Raw genomic sequence first — 24,028 nt, forward strand, 5'->3', positions numbered from 1 at the left:
CCACAGAACAGGAAAGCAAGGCACTCGAAGAGGTCTCCAACTTTGATCCGGAGCGACTTCCCCAGCCCTCATTTGGTGGCTCTGGCTCCGGATCAAAGTCCCGTCCGGGAAACACACGCAACGACCAAGACAAGCCTGCGTCGGCCACAGCTCCAACCCAGCCCACCGACAAACCCGGAGCAGCAGCGTCAAATCTGACACTCTCCGGCGGAGACGCTGGTCCCAGCGCGCATGCTGTCCGGTCCGGCGCCAGCACGAACACTCTGCAGCCACCCTCAGGCACTGTCGGGCCCAGCACCACCGGGTTCTCAAATCCGACAAGCACCCCGAGCAGCCGGGCAAGCTCAGCGACGTCGCATCAGCGGTACCGATACTCGAATGGAAGCGCAGGCACCGGCACCCGAACAGCCCGTACGTCTGCGACTACGTACTACTGATGTTCCCGTGGACCGAGTGCCCCTCCCGTGTCCGTGGATAGCGGTATAATAAGAAAGGTGGCTTCTATTGCGGAAAATGTATGGAGTTTTGCCGCCGGTTGTTGTGACGGCTGGTGTTGGTGCATAACTGGCGCCAAAGGTAATTGATGGGTGCTTTGGTGTATGGAGCGGCGTGGCGATGCAGGCAGAGAGAATGGAAAGGTTCATGTAACGACGGCGGGACTGAGCCGCAATTCTGGTGATGCACATCACTTGAGGAGCGGCATGCTGTCGCCCTGCTCGTGCTGGATTGTGGTGGCCATCGACTCGCAGCTCGAGGTTCCGCCGGTTTTCTGGAACAAGCTGCCGGGGCCGCCGCCAGGACGATCGTGGCCAGGTCCTTCCTGATTCGAAATACGGCCGTCTGCGTCAGAAACAAGGGCGCCTCGATAAGAGGTATGAATGCCATCCGGAGCCTCAAGCCTCGACGGGGGATCGTCCAGACCGGCTTGCTCCTCCTCGGCCCGATCGAGAGGGTTGTTCCCGCGCATAGCCGAGTCCTTGAGGGCAAGGATGGGCAGCGGCGGCGTTGGGGAGTGGATCAGCGTGGCAGGCGGGTTCGTGATGATGGTGCTCATAGATCGATATATGTTGTTGATTTCGTCTTCGGCACTGACATGCTCCTGGTGGATGGTCGAGATCATCCTGTCGATCTCGGGCAGTGACGGCAGCGGATTCAGCACGACACTCCTGCGCTTAGACTCGCCGGACCATGTCGATGATGTCACCGACAGAGGGTTCGAGAGCGTCCGAATCAGGTCGAGGTCGGCGGTAGCCGCGAGGCGGGCGTCATGGCGGGTGGCCGAGCGGTTGAGCTGGTCGAGGAGCGAGCTGTCCTGCACCGGCTGGTACGGACTGGCCACTCGCACGGGCCAGCGTTCGAGCGTATGGTCTCGGGTGATGTTGTTACGGCCGGCTGGTCCTGAGAAGGATGGCTGAGGACGATGAAGACTCGAGGACTCAGACGGTAGCGGGGCCACACCATAGTTGTATGAGCCGGCCGGGTCGAGGGCTGGGCTCATCGCACGAGTGCCACCGCCCTGCGAGAAGTACTCCAGGTGGTTGGCTTTGCCCTGGGAGGGACGGCGATCCTGGGTGCCAATCGACGGGCCGCCGAATGCCGAACCGTTGTCAGCACTGAAGCTGGAGAGTGTCGACAGACGATTCGGGTTCTTTCCAGCGGGGCGGAGCTTCTCGAGATGGCTCATTTGTAGGAAACCGATCTCCTTGGTTTGCACTGATTGAGCAGAGCGAGGCCAAGTCAATTCAAGCGGCACAGGCGCCAAAGGCAAGGGCAGGTGCACAGAGCAAGGGGGGAGCCGGCACCGGGAGGAGCAGGGACCAGAGTTGCCCCGGATTGACACTGGAAGCGGGCTCCCGGTCCGAGTCAGGGAAGGGAGCGAGCTCCAACAACAGCACTCCGATACTCACTGTTGATGGCGTATCCAATCTCGGGCGAGGGCTGGTAGAACACCAGGATGCGGTCGCCTCGCTTGAGCTCAAGTTCGTTCCGGCTCCGCGGGGCATATCCAATCTTGACCCTCGTATCGATCCAGGCCTCGGAGTGCTCGAGCAGCTTCAGCGCCTCGCCCATCCGGCGCAGCCTCAGCTGGCACTGAGCCAGTTGTTCATAGTAGTCCAGGCGGGCCGCGGGCATCAAGATGTGCTTGGCGAGCTGCTTGAGGACCCGATCGAACTCGAGGACAAAGTTGCGGAAGGTGTGGTTGGAAAAGTCGGACTGGATGACGAGGGGCAAATGGACGCTGGTTTCGTTGTTATGGAAGGTCAGGACCGACTCGGTGCTGATCGAGGCCTTGTAGGCAACGGATTCTTCGAGTTGCGGAGCGGCAGACTGGGCCTCAGATGCAAATGGCACCACAAGGATGGTCTGGGGGCCTGTCTCGGGCCGTTGCGACGAGACGCTGGTTAGCGACTGCCGATTCCAGAGAACAGAATATCGAGGTTAGTTGGCTCCAACATGGCAGCTGTTCCTGGAGGATCCAGGTGGCTCTGGGGGCGGCCGGGGCTGCACGAGTCGACGGAGGCACTTACAGCGGACCAAGAGTCAGAGTGGTCGTCCTTGACAAACCTCCAGGAGCAGCTCTGGGTGTTGACGACGAGCAGGCGCAGACCATCGCCCGATGCCCCCGCAGTCGAGTCGGCATACATGAGCAGGGTGTCCCGCGTCGAGTATGGAATCGACTTTCGGCGTTCGACGGCGGCCCTCGACAGCTCCTCAGGCGGCAGTTTGGCCAGATCGGTGTCCTTGAAGGCATCCATGTGCACGATTTCGACGGAGCCAGATGGACCGGGCGGAGCAGGCGCTTTGTGGGCTCGACGTCGTCGGCTCCTCTGGAAGGCACACAGGGCGGCCAGCGCCAACAGCAACGCACCAGCGACGCCAATGCCAGCATACAGGACCATGGGGCTGGGCGAGGACGACGCTGCCGGAGAAGGAGATGGGACCGAGGTGTCCGACGATTGAACGACGGACGCTGGGCTGGCGACAGACGGCGCCGGCAACAGCGAGGCGGCAACGGAGTTTGGGGCTGGCGAGGATGATGCTGGTGCTGAGGAGGTTTGGTGCTGGGCGGCGGTGGGCAACAGCGACGCCGACGCCGAAAGGGTCGGGGGACCAAACCGGGTGTCGGTATGGGCCAGAGCCAGCGGGAGCAAGAGCAGGAGCCCCGAGAGGGGCTGAGAAGGGCCGAGTGTGCCGACGAGCATTCGGATGGGCGCCGGAGACGGCAATGCGATCGAGCGGAGCAGGCAGGGCGAGCGGGGAGCAGGCCAAAGCCGGATGAGAAAGGACCGCAGACGAAAAGTGTCTGTTGGCCTGTGTTCAGTCACGGAAAGGGATTGTGCGATCGCAGAAGGGGCCAGCGGCGTGCAGCGGCAGCCCGTGGGAGTGTGCTCTGCATCCTTTGAGCAGGTGGGGGCGGGTGGGTGAGGGGGCGTGCACAAGCGGACGCTGGCTGGGCAGAGAGTAAGATGGAGGGTGAGATGGAGGGTGAGATGGAGGGAGGCAAGAAGAACTGCCCTTGGCAAGAAGAACTACCATTGGCACCAGCACACTGTCCCGTTTCGTTCCGAACAAGGTGTACTGTATTTGATGATATCAATGAGTGAATGAGTGTAATGCTATCGATGAGTGAATGAGTGCAATGGATTCAATGAGTGAATGAGTGCAATGGATTCAATGAGTGAGTGCGAATGAATGCATATGGAATGAGCTTGTATCGATGGAATGAGTTGAGTGTCAATGAGAGTGAAATGAATGCATGTGTGAGGTCAAAATCAAAATTGAATAACAAGACAATTCAACGACCGGCCCAGTCCGGGTTGATCATGCACAGCCGGCGGGTTCTGACCTGCCGAGAGACCACAACCCGGGTGTGGGCCGGAGCAGTCGCAGGGCCGCTGGCTGCCGTCTCGGTCGCCAGTGCTCCAGACACAACCGGGGCGGCCTCGGTCTTGAAGACGCGGCGGCGGATGATGGCCTGGGTGGTGTTCCAGGAGATGGATCGCACCGATAGATGGTCACAGAGAAGCCGGGACACCTCCGGGTCGCTGTGCTGGGTGCAGGCCCGCAGCGCCCGGTGGCCGTCCCACTCGAGCGCCGGCTGGTGCTGCAGCAACACCTGGATGGCTCCGGTCTGGCGGCCTTGGCATGCGACCACCAGGATCTGGGCAAGCATCATCGGGAGATATGGCATGATACCCGTCTGAACACGCAGGTGGTCGATCAGCCCGGCCAGCACCCAGGTCTTGCCGTGCCGGGCGGCTCGCTCCAGGCTAGGCTCGATGGGATCGCTTCGCGAGAGGATCTGCAGGGTCTGAGCTTCGAGCCTGTGCTTGAGCATCCGGTAGTGGTATCGGGAGCACGACAGGAGCGAAACGGCATCGGCGATCGACGCCGTGAACGAGAAGATATGGATCCACAGTTCCGGCGGGAGTCGGCTGGTCAGTATCGGCTTCATCTTGATCTTGAGAATGACAGAGGACGGCTGCACCGGCAAGTTCTGCTCAGAGGACAAGGGTATCGAGGTAGCAGCGCCAGAGTTGTGATGGGATGTTGGTGGAGGAGTGCATTCCCACGACATATATGCACCTCCCAAAAATCGCCGATGCAAGTGGACAAGGAGGGGGGTGGACATCGACCGCCCCGTCCGCCGTCAGCAATCATGAACCAATCCCAATGTCCTGACGTCGGCTGGGATCTTGTCCATGCACCCCGAAAGCGGCAGCAGCGGCGGCGGTGCCGGGGGGGGTGGACAATCATGACTGTGGTTGTGGTGCTGTGTGCTGGACGATGATGCCTGGGATGTTTGCTGGACAGCGGGACTTGTGGGGTACCAGATGCGGGCCTGGCTGCAGATGGTGCAGGAATCGAGCACTGTCTGGCGCTGCCGCTGCATTCGCAGGTCAGAGGACCGGCTGTGCCTGCAACTGCGGCTGTGGCTCGGCTATCGACATGGAGACCAGGGCGGACGGACAGAGCCATGACCGCGGGGTCATGCGGATGTTCGGCTGCTGGACGACCGGATGGCTGGGCTTTTGGATTGTTGGACAGAGGGGGGTTGAACTTTTGGACTGCTTTGGCTGCTGTGGTGCTCGACTGTTGGACGGACATGGCCGATTTCGCTGAAACTCCTCCCACATGCGGCTGGACTTGACCAGCGGCACATCGCCGGTCGGGTCCAGCCAAGGTCACGATCGACATGGTACGACTGACTCAGTTGGGTCTGTCTCCTGGTCTGAACGAACAAGCAACCCGCCATTCACTCTATCGATCGGGATGAGCAACGTGTTGGATGTGATTTTTTTTTCTTTTTGAGTATATTTCCACTTTTTTGTTCTTCTGCACTCTTGCTGCCTACACGAGCCAAGCAAAAAGAGCACAGATTGATGCAACCAAACGATACACAGGCAGGGGAAGAGAGACCAACGGAATCAGTGATTGTTCCTTGTGTCCCGTTGCCCTTGCCTTCAACAAAACGGGAGGGATATGTGGAAGGGATGGGGGGTGGGGAAGTTGGAGGACAGGACACCGTACAGGAGGGAAAGGGAGGAAGGGGGGGAGGCGATGGAGAAAACAAGCCAAGCGGCTGATGGAGGAGGAGGCAAAGGATCATGAGAAAGGGAAACGTCGTTGCTTCATAGGGGACCGAAATCTCCGTTTTCCACTCAGAGACAAACAAAGGGATTAGAAAAGAACGAGCAAAACACTGAGGAACTGGACCAGGTAGAGGCGGAGGGCGAGTGGAACGACAGGAGAAGCCGGTCAGATGGGCAAAACATTCATAGAAACGGAAGCGACGTGGAGAATTTCAATAAATAAAGGCAGCCTGCTTTGGAGCAACAACAACGATAGGCCATGGCAACAGCAGCAACCAAGAAACATTGAGACAACAGTCGGAAAGAAGAGCCAAACCAAGCCAAGCCAAACCAAACCAAACCAAACCAAACCAGGGCGGGATCGAGGTCGGGAGTGAGTGGTTGAGCGAGCGAGCGAGAGGGATTGTGTGGAGGCGGGTGAGAGGACGGATCTACGTGAGCGAGCTGGGGACGAGTGTGGGCTGTGACTTTTTTTCTGGTTTTCTCGACGGGAGCGTGTGATTTCATGGTGTTGCGGGCGCCGGGCACGGATGAAGAAAAAGCTTGGGAAAATATATACGAAAGGAGTCCGAGAGATGGGCCAGGTGATTGGCGCATCGCGTAGCACGAGAGAGGTCGATCAAAGCTTCAGGGAGAGGGAGCAGTGGGGCAGCAGCCCAACACCGACACAAAGATGTGTGCCGGCTCGGATAGCAGGGGGGTCGTTGGACGGCGCGACATCGACAGGGCGGACGAGAGACCGGGCTACGGCAGGACGGACGCGAATAACTTAGGCAGTGGGAACAACCTTGGACTTCTGGGCCTTCTTCTTGATGTAGCGTTCAAGGCGTTTGCGCAGGATCTTGCGGTTGCCTTCGGTGTTGAGGCCAAGGGCAGCAAGGCGGGACTTGAGGGTGCCGTCGCCGAGCAAGTGGATGTCCTGGGTCGGGGACGGGGGCTGCAGGCCAGTGGTGGGGGCCTTCTCGCCCAGGCGGCCAAGCTCGTCGGCGATGGTGCCGAAGCTCGAGGCTTCGAACTGGCTGTCGAAGCGGGCGAGTTCGTCGGCGAGGTTGCCGAGGCTGGGGTTCTGCTCGTCGTAGAGCACCTTGGCATCGGTAGGAATGTCGGGGCGCTGGCTCGGGAAGTTGGAGACCGATGGCAGGGGCGGCGAGGCCGAGCCCATGTTGGGCGAGCCGGGAATGGACTTTGGAGGAGAGCGGATGTAGGTGCCGTGGTTGAGCTCGGCGTCGAGATCGATGCCGCCCTCAAAGGAGGTGTCCGAGTGCTGGGCGTGCTCGTCGCGGGACTCGAGCTCGTCCATAAGAGCACTGACGGTTTGCTGGAGCTGGGCAATCTCCTCGTCCTGGCGACGGAGCTGGTACTCGCGGGTCTGCAGGCGGTACGTCAGCTCTTCGATCGTCAGACGCTGCTTGGAGTTTTCTTGCTGGAGCTCAAAGACCGAGACGTTCAGCTTGTTGTTGGCGACGGGAGCGGGCGCTTCTTTGGTAGCGACGCTGGCAAGCTTCTCGTGGACCGCCAGGGCTTCCCGCATCTCTGTTGCGCACAACGAGTGGTGATCGGAGGCAGAGTTGCCGTTGTCGTGGTGGTTCAGATCACAAATGGTCAGCAACGAAGCGAATGGCAGAGGAGGGCGGAAAAGGCAGGCTCGGACGGGAAATCAACTGCAACAGCGCTGCAACCAACTTGCCTTTGAGCTTGCGGTAGTGCTCGCGGGCAGCCTTCTGGAGTTCGCTCTCCTTCTCCGACCACTTGTTTCGTTCCTCGGCATGCTCGGCGCGTTCGCGAGTGAGGACCCGCTCGAGCTCGGCATTGAGCTTTCTCAGACGAGCAGCTTCACCTTCGAGCGAGCTGGACTCTTGGTGAAGCTGGTCCGCGAGGGCTTCAAGGTCCTCGGCCTGGGCATGGGCTTGGCGCCACTGCTGCTTTTCCTGTAGGCAGGGGTGCAACGAGCATCACACCGTAAGACTGGGCCACCTACTGTGGGCAAAAAAACAGAAACCAAAACAGCACGAAATGTGTCCCTGAGGCGAGCGCTATGGCAGGAGGGGCCAGATTCCGACAACCAACCTTTTGCAGTTGTGCTAGTTCTTGTTGGAGCTGCTGGTTCTGTTCATTGAGAAGCTTGATTTCTTGTTGCAACTGATCGGACATAATTTGGCAGGCAGGCAAGGTAGCAGGGGCTTTTTTTATGAGACACGAAAAGAATATGAGGGCTGGCAGGGGCAGAACAGCAGCAGCAACGGCAACAGCAGCAAAGGAAGAGGGGGGGAGACAGAGGGTATAGATTAGAAGACGGGTCGGATATCGAATTTGTCGCTGGGAGACACCCCCCGTCGGCGCGATTGCGACCGAGATATATAGCGCGAGAGGCGGAGGAAAGGCACGCTGGGGTCGGACGCAGCGAGCGGATCCCCGCCCGTGGAAAGAAAAAAAGCAGCCGGAATGCTATGCCACCAAGCCACCCAGCCCAGCTGCATTAGCGGATACAACCGAGGGGGGGGGGTGCGCTGGCCGAGGAGGCAGCGGCCAGGTCCCCGCCGGCAACGAGCCGATATGTGACGAGTGTCTCAAGCAGGGGGGGACCAGGGCACAGCAAGCCGTGGGTGGTGGGGGGGGGGCAGGAGGGCGGCATTTGCCATCGGGGCCAAAGAAATCCCACAGCCGGACGGGTGGACGGAAGCCCGAGGAGCGATTGATCAGGGTCAGAGGGCGGTGGGGTGCCCGAGTGCCCAGATCCCGGACAGAAAAAAAAATCAAATGGCGTGTGGGATCCCAAAGACCGACGAAAGCAATCGACGCAATGATGGGGGGAGTGGATGTCGACCGACCGAGAGGATTGCTGTTGGACTGTCGCACCCACAGAAAGGAGGGGGGGAGGAAGGGACATGTACCGCCGAACCAAGGCAGTCCGAAGATGCAGCGACACGACAGCGAGAGAGAAACTCCCTCGAGACAGAGACAGAAACCACCAAGACCGAGCCAGGGCGGAGAGGGCAAAAGGGCTGGGTCCACATGTCCGGGACAGGTCGCAATTGGTGCGGCTGCTGAGGGACAGCACGGGTCCGGTGCGAGCCGGCGAGCCCAGACGAGGAGGCAGACGGGCGGAACAGAGCCAGCAGACGCACCTTTGAGCGAGCTTAGCGTTAGACGGGCGGATTGCGCTTGGGGGTGGCGATTGTTTCCAGCAAAAGGAAAAGCAGGGCCAGAGAAGAAGCTGCGACAGCCGAGGTCGCGCTGGGGCTTTATACGGGGCCGGAGGGCGTGGAGGCGAGCCGTGTGGCCGAGGCGCGGATCCAGGCCGTGGACTCGGGCTGTGGAAACAAGCTGTGGAAACAAGCTGTGGAAACAAGCTGTGGAAACAAGCTGTGGATCAGAGCATTGAATCCAAGCTGCGGACTCGGGCTGTGGATCCAGGGAGGCAACGACGCGTGGCCGAATCCGGCGTCAAAAAAAACCTGTGCGCGCCATGGCAGCGCGTGCGCGGCAGAATGTGTGTCGCCTCTGTGCCACGCGCCGCAGCACAAGCGAGCATGTGCCACACTCCGTGCGCGTCGCATCGCGTCGGCGCGTGCGCGGCGGTCGCTGTGGCCCGCTGTGGTTGGCCGCAGCCCGATCTGATTTGAATTGATCGATTCGATTGATCGATTTGATTTGATCGATTTGATTTGATTCGGCTCCAGCGGTCATGTCGATCATGGGCTGTCCCGCATGGCCGGCGCTGTGAATCGATGCTCGGCAGCCGCCCTTACCGCCCACCCAACCTTTGGCACTGGTGTCGAGCAAGTTATATTGATTTCAACTGGTACTTTGGCTTGGAAGAACAAAACAGATCCAGCAGATGGCAGACAGGGCCGTCTGCCGGTTGGTTGCACTCGGACTGGACGCACGAAGAGACAGAGCCGTTTGCTCCGGCTGATGCACAATGGGTTTGGAAGGCGGCGTCGCCACGCCAGAAGCGGAGATCGCCATCCCAGAGCTCGCTCGTAGTCCTGGGTCATGTCCGGCAGCTCCCGGAATCGATCGTGCCGGCCGTAACCTTCGGCTCGTCTGATCGCCCACAAAGCCGGCCGGAACAACCGTGCTGGTCTCCTTACTTCCAGCCGTGGGTCTGGCTGGCCGGTGCTCCATAGGGCTGGGGCTGCTGGCTCTGGGGGCGAAGCGACGATTCGGACCGCATCTTGCGAATGCCGCGGCCGCCGTTCTGTTGGGGCTCGCCACCGTTACCACCGTTACCGCCGTTGGCAGTGTTGTTGCCGTTGGAGGGGTTGTTGTTGTTGTTGGCACCGGCACCACCGTTGGCGTTGCCGCCATTCGTCGAGTCTCGGCGCTGGCCCCAGACACCGGGTCGATCGGGGCGGGCCCACTGGCGCTTGGACTTGACAATGACGGGGAAGAAGAGGGCGTTCAGTTTGTTCTGGCTGTTGCGGCCGAGAGCATTGGTTAGCACCGCCAGCGTTCCATAGCTCCAAATAGCAATAGCTCCATACACTCGTCCTACATACATGCAGCCACACACAACTCGTAGATGCTTCGTCCCACCGACAGAGATCCCGTCCGTCCGCCAGGATACAGAGACGCTTACGCTTGGTAGACATCGTCGTGAGTCTCCCCAGAGATCTGGATGGCATTCTTCTCCTTGATGTAGGCAATGTCGGTGTAGGTCGACACGGCGATTTGTCTGGATGCGGCGAGTCGATATGAAAGCAGCATGACCGACCGAGGAGCGCCGGCGTTAACATGAGATTCGATGCTGTCGGATAGTATCCCGAGGGCAGGTATCACACTCGGCGATAACCGCACGCCAGTGGCTCGGGAGTCGTCCCGTTGCCAGCCGGACAGATACCCTTTCCAGAACCGTGCCGAGCTTGGTTGTCTGTCGCTGCCATTCTTTGACAAGCTGCCATCCTGGACACCGCCCCGCTCCTGCGCAGACCCAGAGCACCACAGGTGGAGGACACATACCCGATCGCCTCGGCGTCTGGTCCCGAGCGGAGACGCTGCTCGTCCCATCCCGGGGGACAGTAGACATATCCAACGACATCTGCATCATCGACCATGCCACGGACGGTTAGCCAGAGCAGGCTGCGAACGAGTCGGACCCGTAACGATTGACTGCACTCGGTTATCCTCGAGCACGAGCTTCCTTACCAACGGCGTCCATCATGGTTTCGATTTGGTCAAATGAAGACAGGCTTTGGTGCGGTATGTGTGCGGAGGATTGGGGCAGGTCGGAGGACAGTGAATGCGACGATGTGGGCGGCTGGGTCGAGCGAGGGAAGGGTGCACTTGGGCATCAGCAACACAGCCACAACCACGGCCAGAGGAGGCACACGGGGTATTTCGGAACTGCATCTGCTGCACTCGACACTGGATGAACCTCGATGGAGGCCGATAGGTCAACGGGGGGAGCTTACAGCGTTGGGGGAAGGATTTCTCTCGATTTCGTTCTGAAGGAGATTCTCAGACGGGAAGAAAGAATCGTTTGTGGCTGGACAAGACGATGGAGATGCAGAGGCGTTGGGACTGCAAGTCAGGCAGGCTTGTCGTCAAAGAGGTTCTTTTGGATGGGAGCGCTTGGAGGCGGGAAGAGGCGCTGGTCAGGAAGATATGAGGACGGTTGCAAAAGAAGAAGAAAGTAGCCAGATGAAGGTGGCGGGGTTGTTGTTTCAAGCACAGGTAAGATTACAATTGAACATGAAAATACAACAGGGGGGAGGACCTGTGAATGAAGACGACAGACGACAAAATGCCCAGAGCGGATCGGCCGAGGCAAGATGGACGAGGACGAAGGACAACGGGCGAGGAAGAAGAGGCAGCCCAGAGCTGACATGCCTGCGAGAACAGCTGCGCTTGCACAGGATTGTTGCGTGCTGTGTTTTGCAGGCAGACAATAACACAGCACAGTACACCACAATGGCGTCGCCAAACCAAGAGGCGCGCTGGGACCGCGGTGCGGCAACAAGGACAGGCGCGACCAAGGTGCGGCGTGCGCGCTTGTGTCGCACGGGTTCAGATGTGCTGCGCATATGTGCCGGGAGGTCTATTCCAGCCGTCCTGGCTCTGATTCGGCTCTCGCCCTGCTCGCCCTGGCGGTCGGGGTGGGACTCGCAGCACTCTGGCAGGAAACCGCCGGCATGCTCATGGCGCTTGGCAATGGCGCTTGCCGATGGCTCGCAGGAACCATGCAGCCCGGACTCGGGCGTAGCCTCACTGTCGCTGCGGCTTCACATCGTAGAACAAACACATATTGGTTGAGACGCCGTCCCATCCTCGCGCGCCGGATGCGCTGATCAGATACTTTCTAGAGGCGTCGATATCTGGCGAAGGTGGCGCAACAAGCAGTATCAGTGTACAACCAGATGCACAGGCTGTCCGCTGGTCGCTCAGCTTGCAGTACTTACACAGACTCGAAAGCACCCCGCCATGATGCCCTGGCACGATCGTGAAGGGACACGCGCTATCGCCAATGTCGAGCCTCCGGTTGCTCTGCGTCACCGGATTGGCGGCATTCGGGGTGGATGGAACCGACGAGTCGGCTGCTGTTGGCTTGGACTCTGATGCTTGCAGATCCCAAAGACGGATGTTGTCGTATGAGGCACTGGGGACACGGGCAGAATGAGGTCTGTCAGCTCCATTGCACCGCCTTGATGACGCGAGGCCAATAGAAAGCCACTGTCGTCGATTCGGCGTTTGTGACTGCCACTTCGTTGAATAAACCGTTGATTGTTTCGCAGATTGAAGCAGCCTGGCCGAGCGCGGACCAGACCAGACCAGACCACGCTCTGCAAGAAAGGCGGGGGACAAATACTTACCAAAGCAAGTGCCGATCGTTTGGCATAATATTCACCTGGCTTACGGCTCCAGAGTCCCGCGGCAGGCGAAGGGTTCGCAAAATCTTGCCCTCGGCAAAGTCGTACTCATCCACTGGCCAGGAAATGGGAAGCAAGGGCCGTCATAAGCACCGGGCAGATCCAGATGGCTGGTCATATGATGCTAGCGCACTGGTCCGATGCGGCTGCTCGGTTGAGAATGGACAGGACACTGTCCAAAATCCGTCGTCGAGGCAGTTCGCAAGACCGCAGCAATCTTCGCACCCAGCGACTACAATGCTCGCACCCAGCAGCAGCTTGTCCTTACCGGTGCCGTTTCTCCTCCCGCAGTAGATCCGCTTTCCATCGTTACTCCAGCAAGCCTGGAGGGAGCAATTGCTGCTTGTTGAGCGATTGTGCCATCAACCGACCTGCGATGTCTTCCAATCTCGAGAAACTCACCGACAGCGCCCATGGCGGCGACCCTTGAGGCAGGATCTTTCGGATCTGCGGCCGTCCTGGAACCCGCTCGTCGAATATGCCGATGCAGCCGTCAAACGACGTGCACATGAGAATGCTCTCGGTGCTTCGGCTGGGCAGGCCCGTGCCCGTGTTGGGAGTTGGCCGCAGGGATATCGACGTAATCTGGGAGGATGCTCCGGAGAACTCTCGAACAACCCTACCAACGTTGAGATCCCAGCGCTGCAGTATTGTTCCAGCAGTAGGACGGCGTGCCATGGAGAGGATTTCGATCGCATCAGCACTGAAGTCACATCCAGAACAATCACTCCGACACATTCGCATCGTGGTATGGCGGGCATCGCCAGACAGTACAGCGGGCACATATCTTGATTCTCACTCACCAGCACACTCTTGTCCCACGAGCCACTGAACAGTCCCGTTTCATCTGGCGTGATTTTGAGGACTGATACCGAGTTTTTGTGGTGCTGAAGAGTGTGGAAGCACTGTCGGAGAGGGATCCGCGTCACTGAGCATACTGGCGCTCGAGGGCTGGATCGAGCTCAGCCTGTCGCTGCACCGCAGTAAAGTCGACTCACCGTCCCTTCGTCATGTCGTCCAGTCCACATGTTGATGGCTCCGGACTAGAGTTTTAGACACAGTTAAGGAGCGGCGCAGTGTTCGCTGCGGCCAAGAAATGCAGCAGGGCGGCAGCAGCCAAAGCACAAGCTTGTCCACTCAACGCACCTCACATCCGGTAACGACCCATGCTCCTTCCGAATGAACGTCGATGCTGTATACTGGTGAGATGCGGTTCTCTGTCGGTGCCGAATCGGCGGCGTTCGGTCCTGTCTCACGATATGTGTGTTCAGCCAGCGAGCCAACTTGACGAGACCACAGCGCCAGGGATAGCTTCATACGCAGTCGTATACTCACGCGGCAGCGTTTCCTCGTTTTCCCATGCTGAGATCAGCAGCCCTCCCTGGCGACGAGCGTGCGGCGAGGAGTCGTCAGCTTGGACGCGATCATTCGCAGTTGTTTGATAAAAAACGACTCGCAAGTCGTAGCGTTCCAACAAACGGGGTTCAGCCAAAAGAGCTTCGAACAGACGAGCTTCTGCGGCTCGAAAGCGCGCCGTACCCGGATGATCGAATCGGCAAGTCCGTGGCGCTGGTTCAGCGGCAGAGGATAGTCACCGTTCATGGAAGGTACGAAATCAAATTTGCGGATGAAGCCGTCATCGCCCCCAGTGTAGACCCATCGCTGGCCGTTCCATCGAGGAGATATTCGAATGCGTGAGTATCGTCGTTGTGGCCGTCAGCGGTGTCTGCTCGATACTGTACTGCCCGATGCTGTTCTGCCTCGAGACGATGCGTCGGTGGTGTCCGACGAAGCGCTCCGCTTCCGGACTATGTGGCTGCCGTATCGGCTGCATGGTATCCAGGCGATTGGATGGCTCTGGCTGTGGTCGTTTGTCATCTCTGCATTTGCTTGGATCTTTGCTCTCGCTTCAGCATGGCGAGCGCTTTGCAAGGACCCACCATGTTTCTCGTCGCTGCAACGCAGTACACACTGCAAGGGTGGCCAGCCGAGACCTGTGGGTGTGTTGATCAGGCCGTCGTCTGTCAGCGACCACTTGATCGAGAACACCAGACTCGACTGCGTTTTCATGTCTGGCAGGAGTCTGCTCGCCGAATCGACCGGCTGGTATCGGTAGGAGCCGTTGCGACCGCGATCATACGGGCTCCAAACGCTTTCATCCCGCAACATTACCACGGGCGTGACGGTATAGCAGATATCGTTGTCATGCAGAATGACTCCGTCGGTTTCTGGAGTCGACCGCATCGTTGATCCAGAACGAGGATCGCGGACGCAAAGGTCAGTAAAGCTAGCAAGAAACCCGGAGGAGCCTCTCCCGTGAACGTCTCCAGCGAGTGTTGAATCATCCTCTCAATGTCTTCTCCTCTAGATATCTTCTTGATATCTTCTTGATATCATCCTCTTGATATCCGGACGCCCTTCTCCAGAGCACCCACCTCGGCTGACAGGGTTCAGATAGGTGTCGAGCTCCTCCTCGACAATCGCCGCGCCAGCCAAAGTCGCTGACGGATTGCCTCCCGCATGGGCCGGCTGGCTCTCGGGCTGGGCAGGAGGGGTCTGTGCGGCGGGTGTGTCCTGCGGCCGCTGCTCAGGTGTGTCGACCTCCATGCTCGGTGTGTCTGGTATCGTGGGGCCTTGGGACGATCTGGGCAGAGGGCCTGGGTCTGGCGGCCAGCCTCGGGGCAGGCGCACAACCCCCTGGCCGCAGGGTTAGGGCTGCGCCGAAGGACCGCCACCGCCGCGGCCCTGATTGGTGGATCTGGAGAAGGCCTGTGTCACACCGCCGTTTCCGGATTCGGCCTGCGCGCTTTTTGCGCTTGCTCGGCGGCGCCTCTCCTTGCTCGGTCTGTTCCTGCCCGAATGGCCACGAGCGATGCTGCTGGCCATCCGCACACCACCACTCCCCCTCATCTCGCTGCTTTCTCGAACGCACAACCAGCACGGCGCCATGCAGGACCCGCAGACCCCGCAGATCGACTATGTCGTCGTCGGCCTCGGCAACACTGGCGAAGCGGCCGCTTCCTCCCGACACAACGGTACCTCCCTGGTCCTGTCGTGCCTCGCTCTCGCACATCTCCAGTTTGTCGCCGCTAATCCATGTCCCTTCTTCCTTGGCCATCGCCATCGCCATCGCCATCGCCATCGCCATCGCCATCGCCATCGCCATCAACGGCGACGTTGTCTTCATCCGCAGCCGGCTTTCTCTTCTGCGATTACCTCTCCAACTGCATCCACATGCAGCAGCATCTGCTGGCCACAGGCGGCAGCGTAGACAACCCGACCCTGCCAACCCACCCACCACGCTATGTCCGCCGCAACGATCTTGGAGGTATTTCGCATCGGTCCGCTGCTCGCTGTCTCCTGTTGACTATCCGTTCTCTGGCACATGCATCGCCGCATTCGTCATTTGTTCGGGCTCTGACCAGCAGCGACCGCCGCCTGTCCCTTTGACACTGTCGACCATCCTGCCCACCGGCCATCCGGACGATAGCCGACATCAATGACACCGTGTTCACAATTTTCCCTGGCGAGACTCTTGCAAGCCACTCCGATGTTGCTATCGCCAAGGCATCCAAGAAGCAGTCCGCCGAGCCAGTAGTATGTCGCTTGTTCCTGCAATGCCGCTGTCCCGTCGGCTGGAAGTCATGAAGCGGCAATGTCAGGCTACAGCCGTTCGGTCAAGCCCGGACAGTTCCGTCTGGCTTATCGGTCCTGCTGAATCGTCCAGCACCACTCGCATGTCTCACCGGACTTTCTCCTTCGTTTCCGCATGCATCGACTTGATATTGGCTCGATGTGCTCTGCAGTCGCGAACACTTCGTTTGCTCATCGTCAAGCCCATCTGGGGAATGAACGATTCAGGCGTCGCCGTGCGGAACGTGCTGCTGGCTTATAATATTGCGAACCCGTCCAAGCAGCTCATCGTCGCCTTTGACGATCTCAACACCCTGCCGGGCTCGATCGCGATCCACAGTGAGTAACCATCCACCGATCCAGCCCGCACTTTCGGATCAGCCCTCACTCTTGCCTCTGATGGCACAGCACCGATGCACAGGCGACTCGGCCTGGCGTCTGTGCATTCCGCCAACATAGCAGTTATGGTGCATGGAGCCCCTCCTGTCAGATGATATTTGGCTTGCGCATCGACCCCGTCCTCCATCCTCACCACCCTCGTCACTTCTCGTACAACACCCCTATTGTCATCATCGCAGCCGGAACAGATCTTGGAGCCATTCGCGGCCACAAGGGCGTCGAGTCTATTGTCCAGCACCTTGGAAACAGCGCCAGCGAGTTTATCCGATTCCGCCTTGGAATCGGCCGCCCGCACGGAGACACCAAGGCTCTCCAGTTCGTCGACGCTTCGTTCCAAAAGGAAAACCGCGAGCTGGATTTGTTCGGCTACGCCTTGGACCTGACCGCGCAAGCCCTGCAGTACTATTTTGCTTCCAACGGCGATTCCAAATCCACCAAAAAGAAGTTTGGCAAAAGCAAGAAGCTGCCCCTGAACAAGCTTCAGCAGGTGAGCGTCCAGATCGCACTGGCTCGCAGTCTTGTCGTCGTCCCCTATTCAATTAGTGCTGACTCGGCTCTGTATCTCCAGATGGAGTCGCTCTCTTTTCCGTTTGAGACGGTTGGTGTGTAGACGGTCTGCGGTACCGCGGTGTCGACTATATGCCCTGGTTTGCGCAAAGGCTTGCTCGGCCACACCAAACCTGTGCGGGTACGATGTGGTTGTCTGCCACTGCGTCCTTTCTTGATGGGTCTGCGCTCATCGGTCTGAGATGCGCGGCTCTTGAATCTCGCCTTCTGCGCGATGCCATTCTTCTGCATCCTGGATCGAGCCATGCATTATATTGAACGCCTGTTGCGGGTATATCAACGACCAAGGGTATCTTGCGCGCAACCCAGCGGCAGCGCGAGGGGGGGGGAGACGGCGGACTCAGTCGTCACCCAGGATAATGTAGTAAACCGTGGCAAAGGCTACCGACCCCGTCCCGATACAAAGGGTTAGCAATATGCCTCAATCCAAGCCGATCGGAATGGGTTTGCCCTGGCTGGTGGCAAGTCGGGAAGAGGCGAGCCGAGAGCATGCTTACTGTATTTTCCTGCCATCATGCAGCTTCTCAGCTGAGAACAGAGCTTGAGGCGGGTGATCCATATCGCCACATGGCGTATTTTCCGCCGGAGTGACGATTCGTCTTCGAAGCTGACCATTTTCTTCTGGGACGGGCTGAGCGAGCAGGGCTGAGCACCGGAGCGTTTCAGCGCCGGCCTCTGAGGCGATGCCGATCCATCAGAGTCGGTGTTGGTGAGAGTTGTGAGCGTAAGATTCAGCGTTGTCTCGCTGCTGTTTGCAGGAAGTGCTGTTGGCAGAGAGCCGACGAGCTGCAGAGCAGCAGACGGGATGTGGACGGTTTTCGTTGTGAATGTACTATGGGCGGAAAGGCTATTAGCCAGAGCCAAGGTGCATGCTACATCGTGGCGAACAATTTCCTGGCAGCAGGAAACCTACATGCGTTCGATGTACGCAACAGCCATCACAGGTACTATCGTTTTCTGAATAGGTAAGTAATACCAAAGGGGTGTCTCATAAGCCAGTAACGAGGCCAAAGCAGAACGTCGTTGGCGCTGGCGGCGGCATCGAATATATAGTTGGGAGGGAACCCAACGAGGACGCCTGCCGACCCGGGCAACAATCCGTTTGAATCCGTTGAGATTGGCGGTCCCAAGTGCTGCACGCGACCCGGTTTTGATGAGGCAACTCGACGACGGCTTCTTGTCTTGTGTGTTGCTTGCTGGGCGAGCCTCCGTCCACACCCGGCAACGGATAACGGCGGCATTGTGCCGCTGGCACAGGAGTACATCTGCCTCGTACAAATGGTGTGTATCGATGTTTCTCGCAGTTGTAAATAGCGGAGGCCCCAGCCACTCGCTATGGCAAGAAGCAGAGCCCCAATCATCCGGCCAGGACCAGATATCGATCGGGTAAACATTGCGAGACGATGACTCTTGGGACCGGACCCGCTGTTCGCAAGCCGAGACATTGGCTCGGAGATTGAATCTCCTTCAAACCCCTGCGGCAAGCCCGCCAGGGGGTGCCCATTCTGCGCTGTGGCCCAATCCGCAAATGTTTTGCTTCTTGGTCGTTTGTTGATCCACTGATATGCGCCAATGACAGCACTGCCTCCGGAGTAACCCTGACTCGCCGTACGCCACCAAACAATCAGAGGAGACGGGCCGGAGAAATGGTGAGTAAGCCTTGAGGCTTGCCTCACTCTGCCTCCTCAGGACCACGACCAACACCGGAGTGCCTTCACATGCAGCGCACAGCGTGTTGACAAAAGTGTGACGGCATTTGGTTTGGAAAAAATCCCAGAGGGGTTGGATCACATTGTACTCGGCCAACAACGGCCAAGTGGGGTTGGATCATCTCCGTGGATCCGAGGCAGCCGAGGCGGCCGATCCGCTCCATTCACACTACACATCAATGTGGGCCCGCTGTAGACCGCCGCTACTGCTGGCGGCCGGTGCAGCGCTTGCCTTGAGCACCGCCATATTGGATGCACGATATCGATTTCCACTGGCGATGCTCGACTTGCGCGCCGCTGAGCAAATCCCCGGCGGCATTGAGCTCGCTGTTCTGGAAGTTGATTGGAGAGTCAGCTATTCTAGGGCCATATGCGTGTATTCACTGGCCAAGAAGCGGATGGCGGCTGGCTACGGCTCCAGGATGCCCTGCTTCGCTTTGTGAACGCTGTGATTTTTTCTTGCCCTTCTTTTTCAGCTTTTTGGATCGGCCGATACTGCCGCTGGAGCCGTGATGCTTCAGGCGCTTGGGCTTTGGAGGCGGTCCCACGATCAGTTTCCGTGCAACCTCGCCAAAATCCAGCCCGAGTTGCGGTGGGCATTTCTCGCCGGCCGCAAGGACACCTTCGTTTGATCCTGTTTCATTGTCGTCCGAGTCACTTTGGAACGACCCGGGACTGGCCACGATTGCCAGGAGGTCGGGACACAGCAGCTCGGTCGAGAACGCCTTGGCTTGGCCCGATAACCTGGCCACAGGCTTTCTCACGGGTACACCACCAAAGGCATCAAGCGCACCCATCGAGACTGGGAAGACCCCGACGGCCCCGGTGGCTTCTTCCTCGTTCCAGGACGAGAACTGGTCAAGCTCGAATGAGCTTATGTTTGCGAGCTCCGGAGACTGGAATACCTTCTCCACAGAGGGCTCGCCCGTGCTTCCCAGTTTCAGCGACGATCGCCGGTCTTTGCGCTTACGGTCCTTGGATTTGGCTTTCTTCTTCCTCTCCTTGCCTTCTCCAGGACCAGGACCAGGGCCTGAGCCCGACCCTGAGCCCGACCCTGGTCCTGAGCCAGATCCTGAGCCAGATCCTGAGCCAGATGCAACAGGCGCCGCTCCACTTTCTCTCGGCTTCTTGCCCTCCGCGCAGGCAGTGGGCATTGCTGTCTGTCCATTGGCGAGCCTCTTCCGGCGTTGCTTTTTGATACATTCTTTCTTGGGTTTGCTCGGCGAATCATTCGCCACTGCTTCGGCGGGAGCATCTGACTCTTCCGAGGAACGCAACTTTTGCGTGGGCACAATCTCATAATTCTCGTACTCATCGTCGCAGTCTCCATCCGGCTCGGGATAGACATAGTCCACGAGGTGACCTGGGGCAGCCTTGATAGGCTCGTATGCTCTGCGCACAGAGAAGACGCTGATATGGCCTGGCTCCTTCAGCGAGTGGGTGTAGTTGCCAGCTCTCGCGAGAGTCGGCTTCTTGTAGCTCTTCGATCCTGATCTGGTTTTCGTTTCAACCTGATTCGATGACCGCAGCACAGATAGACTCCGCTTGTTTTCAGGAGACCGGAGGAGCGGCGAGTCGATGGCGGGTATGTCCGAGGCTGAGCGGAAAACCTCGATGTTCTCAGAGATCTCGATTGAGCCACTGTTGTTCAGGGTCCGGCCAGTCATTTTTTTGTCGGGCCCTTCCTCCTCTGTCTCGATCTCGATATCGGCAGTGTCGGAAATGTCCCTGATGACAAGACCTTCTGAGGAGACGTGAGTGGTTTCAAGTGTTTCGCCCGCCGGATGCGGTCTCTCCGGCACTGGCCCGACCGGCTCGTGAATCGCCGAAATATCGTCCTCCACGGTCTCGCTCGAGTCGAGATTCAGGAGTACCCGGCGAGGGCCAATCTTGGAGCGGTCAAAGCTCTCGCCTTTGGTTAAATGTGCTGGTGGCGGGCACGGCTCCTTAGGGGTGCTTCTCTCGGCGGAGCTATGCCTCTGGTGCAGTGCAGAGAACGAAATCTGCAGAATCTTGGCGCTGATGTCCAAGATACTCATCCGCACAGGCTCTGCAGACGACGACCGTGGTGAGAGATTGTTCAGGGAAGATGCAGAGGCGGGCCGATTGCATGTTGTGCAGCTGCTGGTACTGGAAAGACCACTTCTCAGCGGCTGTACCGTCGGATCCTTGTCGGACGAGCTCGGATCTGTCTCAGAGTCTTTCCGGCAACCCCAAGGCTCATACTCGTCCTTGTCGATGTCGTCGTGGATGGGATCAAGATCGATCAAGGTCTCGTTCCTGTCTGGATCAGTGTTCCCCTTCTTGACAGCGCCGACAAGTGCCGGCTTCTTGCCCTTGACTTTCTTGGGCCGGATTTTGGTCTTGCGGCGCACCTCCTTTCGCGGCGGAGTATCGGCCTCGCTTCCCGATCGCTCACCTGCTGAATCGGCCGGCCCCGTACCAGGATTCACAAAGTTGCTATTCCGTCCGGCCTTCTCGAGTTTGCTGGTGAGTTTTTGCTTGAGCGAGAACAGCTCACGCCGATAGGCCCTCTTTGTGTGCGATGCACGGGTGGCCTTGGTTGGCTTTTTATCGCTCCGCTTCTGTATCACTATCGCTTTGGGCTGCTCGACAGAGTCGCTGTCGTCCGATCGCTCTTTATCGGGCTCTGGTGCTGAGCTCGACGAGTCTGGCGTCGAAGGAGGGCTCTCTTGGGATGGTAGTGGAGTGTCGCTGCCGATGGTAGGATCGCTTGCCAAGGACGAGTTCTTGCGAATCAGCACTTTATTGGGAGTGATCGTCGTGGTTGGCTGAGGGGCACCCGATGTCGATCCCTTGACAGAATCTTGCGACAAAAGACAGGTTAGATATTGCGCCGTAAGGATAGTAGCGACGCAAGCAGTGCCAGAAGAGGCAATAATGACCGCTCTGAGCATTGTGCGGTGTATGCGAGTCCTCCCTGTCGTACCCCGACAAGCATCGATGGCCTGGCTCGGCGCTATAATCCCAAGCGTCCCAGATCGACAGAAGTTACGTCGCCAAGGACTGTTGCAGCACATACCTCCATCACCGCTTTGGGTCATCGACCCCTCTTTGGGCTGACACTTGAGTTTGCGCTTTCTTTCCTTCCGCTCCCATAGGATCGTGAGCATCTGCAGCCGATCAATCTCGGCTATTCTTTGAAGAAAGGGGTCAGAGGATGTTGTCAGGACAGAGTAGTACGAGGTGCCGAACGAACACTGATTGCTGTTGCCGATATTTAGGGAGGCAAAGGGATCGCTGAACGGATATGCCGCTGGCCGCTTCCCGCGAACCAGCGAGGTGGCCAGACCGGTCCGAGAGCTCCGCGTTGTTGTCTGGGAAGTGGCTGTGTTATCTTCGGCCGACGCATCCAGTTTCGCTCCCATGGTTTCGGACGATGTGTCCGCGCTCGCCCTGGGCACCCCGGACTCGACTTTCAGCAGGAGACGGCTCTCGTCCTTGGCAATGGCCTCCTTGGTGACCGCCCTTCCGGTGATGCTAGCAAGGAACGAGGTACCAGCGTGAATCCCAGACACTGGATCGGACATAACCTCCTCAAACTGGATGTATCACCAATCATGCTCTCCACAACGATGACTTTGGTAACGACCTTACCACGCTGCGTCAAAGGCGCTCCGGAATGAGATCTGTCCCTTCTGAGCCAGGGCGGTCCGAGAATCGAGCCTTTCCGCATCCTCAATGTCGTCCAGCACGCGCGGCTTGGCCGCCCTGAGTAAGCATAGCAATGTTCCGGAGAGGGCAAGTTAGACTGCCAAGCTCTAGTCAAGAGGAGCTGCGTACCAACGCTTGCTCCACACATGTGTGTCGAATATTGTGCAATCCAGCCCAAGCAGTCGTACCCGGATCGAGGACGGTTTTTGAGTTTCTTTTTCTTTGCCGAGGCGCATATTCGGATTCGTCGCTCACAGGGTTCGTCCAAGAACGGTGCAAAATTAAATATTTTGGAAGGCTGAATCGTTTTGGAGCTGAACTCCAACTCCGTATCAGAGAACGAGGCCGATGTATCCTGATGCTTGAGGCGCCGTCTAACCTCGCTGACCAGAGCTTTAGCCGCAGTTGCGGCCTGCGCATCGGTGGCCAGAGTTGGTGCTGGCTTGCGGCTTGATTGCCGCTCGACTACAGCTTTGCTTTCGTTCGATGGACTCGTCTTTGAAGCTTGAGATCTTGAAAGTCCGGCGGGTTTGCCGATCTTCACGGCGCTTGTTTCGCCACACTCGCCACGCACAGCATCTGCATCGGCTTGTGACTGCTCTTGGGGTCCACCAGCGGCGCATATCGCCGCTCGGGTCAAGAGCCGTTCCGAATTGACAGATGGCGGACAATCTACCGACGAAGGGCGAGAGATCGTTTTCGGGTCGTCGCAGTTGCTGGCGGTTTGCGATGTCTGCTCCAGCTTGTCACTCGGCTGACTTGGCTCGGGAAAGTGGTCGATCTTCCCGACATACTTTTGGCACAAGGAGGGCGCGGTATGTCGACGGCTCTGGTTTAAGGGATCATAGATAAGCTCCATGGACTGGTCCAGCGATCGATAGAGGTGAAAGCGGCTCCGACGGACTTTCTTTCCAGAGTCGGATGAAGTCGACAACAGCGAATCGCTCGAGATTTTATCGGGCAAAATCGACCTCTCCCTGCTGGTGGACGACCGACGGCTGTCACTCGAGCCCTCTGCGATTCGGCCACTGCTGGAGTATGTAGATGGACGCTTTGGTCTGTCGCCGGGCTCGCCAGGCTGTGAGCTCATCGACGCAAACAGGCTGCGTGTACTCTGGCTGAGTTTAAGGGCTCGGTTCAGAACGACATCGCTGGTGCTCGGGTTCTTCCGAAAGGGCACTCCTCGTTTGGGCGTGGATGGAGGTTGATATGGAGACATGCTCGGTGGCTTGTTGACGGCAGACGTCTCGGTTGTCTTCAAAATGAGGTCGGGAAGATGTAGCAGTACTCAGTCGATGACCGGAGCACTCCTACACAGATCTCCAACGACAACATCGACAAGGCTTGTTCGACTTCAAACAGGGTAGCTCTTCCCAAGTGCGTTGGCATATTGCTCATCCCCTCTGACCAGTTCGGACAGCAACACATGCGCTGGACCATATTGACTGCGATGCTACAGAGGGTCAACACTTACTGCTCCATGGGATCGCTGCGCTTGCAGCCGCCGGAGAATGGATGTGCTTGCATTGTCGCCGCTTTGGTCGAGCCCGTCAGCACCAGCCGATTTGGATCTGAAGGCCGC

General features: G+C 58.5%; 7 protein-coding genes across 7 annotated transcripts; 1 reads left to right on the forward strand and 6 right to left on the reverse strand.

Annotated features, from left to right (window-relative positions):
- Positions 1-483: 483 nt before the first annotated feature.
- Positions 484-3,339, reverse strand: BJ171DRAFT_600445 (uncharacterized protein). The gene is made up of 3 exons (XM_053115013.1): positions 2,529-3,339; positions 1,908-2,409; positions 484-1,713 (listed from the first exon to the last, which is right to left on the reverse strand). Exons 1-3 carry the CDS (start codon positions 3,201-3,203, stop codon positions 686-688), a joined length of 2,205 nt encoding a protein of 734 aa, XP_052965079.1. The 5' UTR covers positions 3,204-3,339; the 3' UTR covers positions 484-685.
- Positions 3,340-3,796: 457 nt separating this feature from the next.
- On the reverse strand, positions 3,797-4,579 carry BJ171DRAFT_583484 (uncharacterized protein; the record flags this gene model as incomplete). The annotated part of the gene is made up of 1 exon (XM_053114249.1): positions 3,797-4,579. One exon carries the CDS (start codon positions 4,577-4,579, stop codon positions 3,797-3,799), a length of 783 nt encoding a protein of 260 aa, XP_052965080.1.
- A 1,360-nt stretch (positions 4,580-5,939) lies between these two features.
- On the reverse strand, positions 5,940-7,779 carry BJ171DRAFT_157827 (uncharacterized protein). Its single transcript, XM_053105853.1, has 3 exons — positions 7,662-7,779; positions 7,282-7,522; positions 5,940-7,127 (listed from the first exon to the last, which is right to left on the reverse strand). Exons 1-3 carry the CDS (start codon positions 7,743-7,745, stop codon positions 6,364-6,366), a joined length of 1,089 nt encoding a protein of 362 aa, XP_052965081.1. The 5' UTR covers positions 7,746-7,779; the 3' UTR covers positions 5,940-6,363.
- A 1,853-nt stretch (positions 7,780-9,632) lies between these two features.
- On the reverse strand, positions 9,633-11,086 carry BJ171DRAFT_157850 (uncharacterized protein). The gene is made up of 5 exons (XM_053105854.1): positions 11,009-11,086; positions 10,743-10,854; positions 10,557-10,635; positions 10,177-10,272; positions 9,633-10,012 (listed from the first exon to the last, which is right to left on the reverse strand). The coding sequence occupies exons 2-5, from the start codon at positions 10,756-10,758 to the stop codon at positions 9,685-9,687; spliced, it is 519 nt and encodes a 172-aa protein (XP_052965082.1). The 5' UTR covers positions 10,759-10,854; positions 11,009-11,086; the 3' UTR covers positions 9,633-9,684.
- A 579-nt stretch (positions 11,087-11,665) lies between these two features.
- BJ171DRAFT_511494 (WD40-repeat-containing domain protein) lies at positions 11,666-15,110 on the reverse strand. The gene is made up of 13 exons (XM_053111593.1): positions 14,899-15,110; positions 14,636-14,691; positions 14,404-14,457; positions 14,003-14,125; positions 13,799-13,844; positions 13,610-13,710; positions 13,462-13,506; positions 13,267-13,368; positions 12,866-13,105; positions 12,732-12,786; positions 12,407-12,518; positions 11,996-12,192; positions 11,666-11,911 (listed from the first exon to the last, which is right to left on the reverse strand). Exons 1-13 carry the CDS (start codon positions 15,068-15,070, stop codon positions 11,802-11,804), a joined length of 1,413 nt encoding a protein of 470 aa, XP_052965083.1. The 5' UTR covers positions 15,071-15,110; the 3' UTR covers positions 11,666-11,801.
- A 260-nt stretch (positions 15,111-15,370) lies between these two features.
- On the forward strand, positions 15,371-17,288 carry BJ171DRAFT_157931 (peptidyl-tRNA hydrolase). The gene is made up of 5 exons (XM_053105855.1): positions 15,371-15,498; positions 15,657-15,791; positions 15,954-16,060; positions 16,270-16,435; positions 16,675-17,288. Exons 1-5 carry the CDS (start codon positions 15,411-15,413, stop codon positions 17,103-17,105), a joined length of 927 nt encoding a protein of 308 aa, XP_052965084.1. The 5' UTR covers positions 15,371-15,410; the 3' UTR covers positions 17,106-17,288.
- A 1,686-nt stretch (positions 17,289-18,974) lies between these two features.
- Positions 18,975-23,973, reverse strand: BJ171DRAFT_625364 (uncharacterized protein; the record flags this gene model as incomplete). Its single annotated transcript, XM_053115504.1, has 7 exons — positions 18,975-19,103; positions 19,185-21,598; positions 21,815-22,272; positions 22,390-22,503; positions 22,635-23,701; positions 23,855-23,891; positions 23,921-23,973. 7 exons carry the CDS (start codon positions 23,971-23,973, stop codon positions 18,975-18,977), a joined length of 4,272 nt encoding a protein of 1,423 aa, XP_052965085.1.
- Between the last annotated feature and the right edge of the window lie 55 nt (positions 23,974-24,028).

The sequence above is a fragment of the Polychytrium aggregatum genome (genome assembly GCF_025602895.1).
Source record: "Polychytrium aggregatum strain JEL109 chromosome Unknown BJ171scaffold_27, whole genome shotgun sequence".
In the NCBI taxonomy this organism is placed as follows: domain Eukaryota; kingdom Fungi; phylum Chytridiomycota; class Chytridiomycetes; order Polychytriales; genus Polychytrium; species Polychytrium aggregatum.

What these genes read in the sequence shown, in the direction of transcription:
- BJ171DRAFT_600445 (XM_053115013.1), bottom strand. Translation starts at nt 3,203, where the DNA reads ATGCTCGTCGGCACACTCGGCCCTTCTCAGCCCCTCTCGGGGCTCCTG. An exon ending in ACTCTGACTCTTGGTCCGCT is followed by an intron (nt 2,410 to 2,528) that starts GTAAGTGCCTCC and finishes TGGAATCGGCAG; the next exon opens with TCGCTAACCAGCGTCTCGTC. An exon ending in GATTGGATACGCCATCAACA is followed by an intron (nt 1,714 to 1,907) that starts GTGAGTATCGGA and finishes CTGCTCAATCAG; the next exon opens with TGCAAACCAAGGAGATCGGT.
- BJ171DRAFT_157827 (XM_053105853.1), bottom strand. Translation starts at nt 7,745, where the DNA reads ATGTCCGATCAGTTGCAACAAGAAATCAAGCTTCTCAATGAACAGAAC. An exon ending in AACTAGCACAACTGCAAAAG is followed by an intron (nt 7,523 to 7,661) that starts GTTGGTTGTCGG and finishes CCCTGCCTACAG; the next exon opens with GAAAAGCAGCAGTGGCGCCA. An exon ending in GCACTACCGCAAGCTCAAAG is followed by an intron (nt 7,128 to 7,281) that starts GCAAGTTGGTTG and finishes TGTGCGCAACAG; the next exon opens with AGATGCGGGAAGCCCTGGCG.
- BJ171DRAFT_157850 (XM_053105854.1), bottom strand. An exon ending in CCAGACGCCGAGGCGATCGG is followed by an intron (nt 10,273 to 10,556) that starts GTATGTGTCCTC and finishes CGCCGCATCCAG; the next exon opens with ACAAATCGCCGTGTCGACCT. An exon ending in CACGACGATGTCTACCAAGC is followed by an intron (nt 10,013 to 10,176) that starts GTAAGCGTCTCT and finishes CGGCCGCAACAG; the next exon opens with CCAGAACAAACTGAACGCCC.
- BJ171DRAFT_511494 (XM_053111593.1), bottom strand. Translation starts at nt 15,070, where the DNA reads ATGGAGGTCGACACACCTGAGCAGCGGCCGCAGGACACACCCGCCGCA. An exon ending in GACGACATGACGAAGGGACG is followed by an intron (nt 13,369 to 13,461) that starts GTGAGTCGACTT and finishes CCTCTCCGACAG; the next exon opens with TGCTTCCACACTCTTCAGCA. An exon ending in CGCCGCCATGGGCGCTGTCG is followed by an intron (nt 12,787 to 12,865) that starts GTGAGTTTCTCG and finishes TGCTCCCTCCAG; the next exon opens with GCTTGCTGGAGTAACGATGG.
- BJ171DRAFT_157931 (XM_053105855.1), top strand. Translation starts at nt 15,411, where the DNA reads ATGCAGGACCCGCAGACCCCGCAGATCGACTATGTCGTCGTCGGCCTC. An exon ending in CGCTTCCTCCCGACACAACG is followed by an intron (nt 15,499 to 15,656) that starts GTACCTCCCTGG and finishes CTTCATCCGCAG; the next exon opens with CCGGCTTTCTCTTCTGCGAT. An exon ending in AGCAGTCCGCCGAGCCAGTA is followed by an intron (nt 16,061 to 16,269) that starts GTATGTCGCTTG and finishes TGTGCTCTGCAG; the next exon opens with TCGCGAACACTTCGTTTGCT.